General features: G+C 35.4%; 1 protein-coding gene across 1 annotated transcript; it reads left to right on the top strand.

Moving 5' to 3' along the window:
* On the top strand, positions 124–4,067 carry LOC107615996 (glycosyltransferase family protein 64 protein C5). Its single transcript, XM_016318005.2, has 5 exons — positions 124–145; positions 404–624; positions 987–1,109; positions 1,859–2,026; positions 2,163–4,067. Exons 1-5 carry the CDS (start codon positions 124–126, stop codon positions 3,843–3,845), a joined length of 2,217 nt encoding a protein of 738 aa, XP_016173491.1. The 3' UTR covers positions 3,846–4,067.

The following is a 5,396-nucleotide window of genomic DNA, read 5'->3' as shown; positions in this document are numbered from 1 at the left end:
TATTTTTATTTTTATTATTAAAAATTTAATAAATATATTAAAAAATAATTTTTTTTTAAAATTTTTTTAATCAATTTAATAGCACCAAACAAACACTATGAAATATAATTTATGAATATTAAAATGGTTGCCCTTAAAACCGTATGTATATATAAACATTGGCACTAACGTAAAACCATGTTCTGTTCATAGCTCCAGTCGCACTAAAATTCCCGAAATTACAACCTTGTCCTGTGTCAACTTCAATTTCGAGAGAGAGAGAGAGAGAGAGAGAGAGAGAGAGAGAGAGAGAGCAGCATTAGAGCCGGTTGACAGTGTTCTTAAGATGGATCAATAGCACAACAAGAAGCTATAACACATCAATTTGACAAACACAACTAAGACCATTAACCTTCTTCGACAGACACCTCCTACTATAACAGTATTTTCTCTTCGGGTTTCATTTTCTTCTTTGGGTGTTTTGTTTTCTTCGGATCGATTGCGACTCTTTATGGGTGGCTCGCTTTCTCACCCGCTGTTCATGCGGGTCTTTCCACCTTGGGTTGTCAAGAGGACAATGAGGGTTCTTGGTCAATTGGGATTTTCTATGGTGACTCACCCTTCACTCTTAAACCCATAGAATCGGTGAGTTTTTCTCAAAGTCTTCATCTTTCTGTTTTTATTTGTGGGGTTTATTGTGGTTTTTCTCACATGCATGCCTGTGTTGGTTTCTAATTTGAAGTTTTCATTTTCTTTTTTTGAAATGATGATTACTTCTTTTGGAGTGGAGGGGGTTTATATATATATGTATATGTATATATGTTGGTATGATTTATTTTTGAAATATTATGAGGTTGGTAGTTTTGCTTTTGTTCTGTTGTGCTTTCCAGTTTCATCATCTTCATAAGAGAAATTAATTTGAATTTTTAATTGGGGAGATTTGTTTTGGTGTGTATTATTTTTTGTTCCATGGAGGTAGATGGATGATGGTGTTTGATTGTGTGCAGGCGAACCTAGGGAACGACGAGAGTGCTGCTTGGCCAGTAGCCAATCCTATTGTGACATGTGCTTCTGTTTCTGATGGTGGTGCTCCCAGCAATTTTGTTGCTGATCCCTTTCTTTTCATTCAGGTAACAGGTTCTGGTCCACCCTTTGTTCCTTCTTATAGATACCTTGTGTTCTTGATTCTGTCAAAAGGTTTAGTATTTCCTTTGTTCTGTATTTAATTTTTTCCGTCTAGAATTTTCCTATGCAATTTTTACCAGCAAAGATCCTACCTATTCTTCAATACTAGTATTTTGTTAGTGAAGTCAACCTTTGCATTCATGTTGTTATTGTTACTCCTGAATAATTTTGAATAACTCGGTTGTGTCTTTAGAGTAAGGCTGAAAGCAGATAGGCGAACTACTCAATTGTAAGAAATGGAATGAGAAACAAGGCGACTTGTATGTTGTTCTTCTTCTCTGCAAGGTCTTGTTCTTAAGTACAAGGCAGCACATTTTTACTCTAAATACCATGAGGGATTTTTTGGTGAAAACATCGATCAGTTGAACTGTGAGGATCTCAGTGCAGAACATGTTAAGTCGGCCTTCTACTCACATAGTATTCGCCTTTTATTTGGGTACAACCAGTTAGTCGAATACTATGATATCCAGGGTCCTTTAATGCTTTTGAAAAATACAAACTGGCCCTATAGGTTGGTTATCTAGAATAGTTGCATAATCTATATTTTAACAATTAAAATTGGTTGATGATGTTAGAAGAAAAAAATAGAAGGTCAATTGGATTTGATATTGCTTGTTCAGTTGTTTGTTACATGGATAATTAGCGATCATTAATTCATTATGAACCTATTTACTCATGTTTACTTGCAATTCAGGGAGATGATTATTATATATTCTATGAGACAAAGAATGCAATAACCATGCAAGGTGATATTGGAGTCTCAAAAAGTACTGATAAGGGAGCAACATGGAAACACCTCGGAATTGCTTTGGATGAGGAATGGCACCTTTCGTATCCATATGTCTTTGAGCATGATGGGAAGGTAATTTTCAATGTTATAGTTAAGGATGCAATGCATATGACCTTGTATGTTGTTCATGTACTTGCTAAAGTAATTGGTTTAATTAAATTATAATTGTTGTCTTCTTCATTTTCCTTTTTCTTTTGTGAATTGGCAGAAATATATGATGCCTGAGGGAAGTAAGAAAGGAGACCTTCGTCTCTACGAAGCAGTTAACTTTCCCTTGCATTGGAAAGTGAAAAAGGTTCTCCTGAAGAAGCCCCTCATTGATTCCTTCATTGTCAACTATGGTGGAAGGTTTTGGCTTTTTGGCTCAGACCATAGTGGTTTTGGAACCGAGAAAAATGGGCAGTTGGAGATTTGGCATAGTAGTTCGCCTCTTGGTCCTTGGAAACCTCACAAGAAAAACCCAATCTATAATATTGACAAGAGTCAAGGAGCTCGCAATGGGGGCAGGCCGTTTTTATACGAAGGGAATCTTTATCGTGTTGGTCAGGATTGTGGCGACACATATGGGAGACGGGTGCGTGTCTTTAAGATAGAAACTCTTACTCCTGAAGAATACAAAGAAGTTGAAGTCCCTTCTGGCTTTGTTGAGCCAAAGAAGGGTCGAAATGCTTGGAATGGTGCTCGTTACCATCACCTTGATGTGCAACAGCTGCCATCTGGTGATTGGGTTGGGGTTATGGATGGAGATCGTGTTCCTTCTGGAGATTCAATCCGGCGGTTCATGGTTGGTTGTGCTTCCGTTGCTGTTGCTGCAGTACTTATTGTGTTTTTGGGCGTGTTGCTCGGGTTTGTGAATTGCATTGTCCCTCTCAATTGGTTCATTCATAACTCGGCAAAGAGGAATTTAACCGTCTTGTCTTGGGAGAGATCTAATGTGTTCTGTTCAAAAGTAAGACGGTTTTGCAGCCGGTTGAACAGAGCCCCGACCTTTATCCGAGGTAAGATAAAGCATAATGCTTGCGCCAGGAGGTTTATTCTTGTTATATTATTTGCAGTGGTAGTTGGCTTGATGTGTATAGGAGTTAGAAATATTTACGGAGGTAATGGATCAGAAGAACCTTACCCATATAATGGACAATATTCACAGTTCACCTTGTTAGCAATGACCTATGATGCTCGACTATGGAACTTGAAGATGTATATCAGACATTACTCGAGATGCTCTTCGGTTGGGGAGATTGTAGTGGTGTGGAACAAGGGAGTCCCTCCGAAATTGAGTGATTTTGACTCTGCAGTACCGGTGAGGATTAGGGTAGAGGACAAGAACTCTTTGAATAATCGGTTCAAGATTGACCCATTGATAAAGACGCGAGCAGTACTAGAGCTTGACGACGACATTATGATGACATGCAATGATGTTGAGCGAGGTTTCAGGGTGTGGCGTCAGCATCCAGATCGAATCGTTGGATTTTATCCCCGGCTTATTTATGGCAGTCCGTTGAGGTATAGGGGAGAAAAATATGCACGAAAGCATAAAGGGTACAACATGATTCTTACTGGTGCGGCTTTCATCGATTCTCAATTAGCTTTCAAGAGGTACTGGAGTGAGGAAGCCAAGCAAGGGAGGGAAGTTGTGGACAAGTTATTTAACTGCGAAGATGTTCTCTTAAATTACTTGTATGCGAACGCAAGCTCATCAAGGACAGTTGATTACGTGAAGCCAGCATGGGCAGTTGACACCTCGAAATTTTCCGGTGTGGCGATTAGTGGGAACACACAAGTGCATTATCGGTTGAGGAGCTCATGCCTCATGAAATTCTCGGAGATGTACGGAAGCTTGGCCGGTCGGAAATGGGAATTCGACAGGAGACAAGATGGTTGGGATGTATAGTAGAGAGAGAGATATTCATAGGTAGGTCATTTCCAACTCTTCTTTTTCTTTTTGAGGGTATAAAGTCTTCATTCTTTATACTTGTACCCCAACTGTGAATTTTAATTTAGGGGTTTATTCCAAAATAGAGTGTTCTGCAGCAACCATGTAAATTGGTTTTAAATTGGCCTTCAGTGTTCTGTTTTTTCAAATCAAAAGCTAGGCATAGAAAGTTATTCCTTAGAAACTGTAGTTTAATGCTGAAATTTCTATTTGTGATTTTTTAATATTTTTAAAAAATTAGTTTTGATGCATAATAGTATAAAGAAGTTTGTTATTTAATTAAAAAGATTTTGGTTCAGATTTAGTAATATTGCTTCTCTTATAGAATGTACCTAATGGATGATGATCTTGCAAGACAATAAAGTAAGAAATACAACATTTTCTGCACTATTAATTTTATGAATATTACCCTCCTGTGCAGTTAAAAATTTTGAAATTTCATCTACATTGTCTATTGTGTTAGTTGGATTCACTAACAACAAATAGGGATAATAGTTAGAGTGAATTACCAATTCGATCTCTTACAACAAACTGGGATAAAGGTTAGCGTGTGGTTTGTTAAATTGAGGTTTGAATAAAAGTGATTTTATAGAATTGATTTTGGGTAGAAGCAAGTTTGTGTCAATATGATTTATGTTTGGCAACTTTATACTAAAATTGATTTTGATAAAATAAATATTGTTTAGATAATATCAATTAAAATCACTTTTAGATAGATAATTATTAAAAAGGACATGGTATTAAATTATAATGTTATTTTTTTATATATGTTTAATTTTTTTATACTTTTTTTTATATGTTTTTATATAGTATATTCTTAGTACTTTTAGTACGCTATAATTTTTTACCATTATTATTATTTATGGTTAATTTTTTTGTTTAATTTATTTTACCTAATGGGATCAATAGATTATATTATAAAAAGATAATAATAAATATAATGTACAAAAATTATCATTATAAAAATATATAATGTCAAATAAAAAATTAATAAAAAATATAAATATTCCAATATTGTAATGTTTAAATTTATTAAAATCTCTTTGCAATTTTTAGGGCTGTTTTCCCCACTCGAAAGGACTTTTCACCCAAAGAAAAGAGCATTGTGCCCCCACTGAAAAAGCTTTTCATCCCATTAAATTACATGTTTTCACGTACGCGTAAATCTTCCATATTTAAATTTTTTAGCGGATCGATCCTCTTGTTATAAATGTTCTATATTTTTAGAAAAACGTCATTCCCCTTCCAATTACATAACCTCTCTTCTTTTGTTTTGTGTAATTTTCTTGTCAAAAAGAAGTTATTATTTACGTCACATTATGTTTCTTTTAAGACAAGGCAAATGTACATTTTTCTCCAAACCGAAAAGAAAACACATTTTCTTTTGCAAAACCATGAATACACGTATGTATTGTATCGGACTACCGGTTTTCATAGCATCTTCTGGTGTGTGTTTTTTTAACTTTCTAGAATGGTCCCTAAATTGTTCTTAAAATGATTTTTAGAATG

This window comes from Arachis ipaensis, chromosome B09 (genome assembly GCF_000816755.2).
Source record: "Arachis ipaensis cultivar K30076 chromosome B09, Araip1.1, whole genome shotgun sequence".
In the NCBI taxonomy this organism is placed as follows: Eukaryota; Viridiplantae; Streptophyta; class Magnoliopsida; order Fabales; family Fabaceae; genus Arachis; species Arachis ipaensis.
Note: the sequence above shows the minus strand (reverse complement) of the source record. Positions and strands in the feature narration are given on the sequence as shown.

Coding starts and splice junctions, on each gene's coding strand:
- LOC107615996 (XM_016318005.2), top strand. CDS start 124: ATGGTTGCCCTTAAAACCGTAT. Junction 625..986: donor CTCTTAAACCCATAGAATCG/GTGAGTTTTTCT, acceptor GATTGTGTGCAG/GCGAACCTAGGGAACGACGA. Junction 2,027..2,162: donor TCTTTGAGCATGATGGGAAG/GTAATTTTCAAT, acceptor GTGAATTGGCAG/AAATATATGATGCCTGAGGG.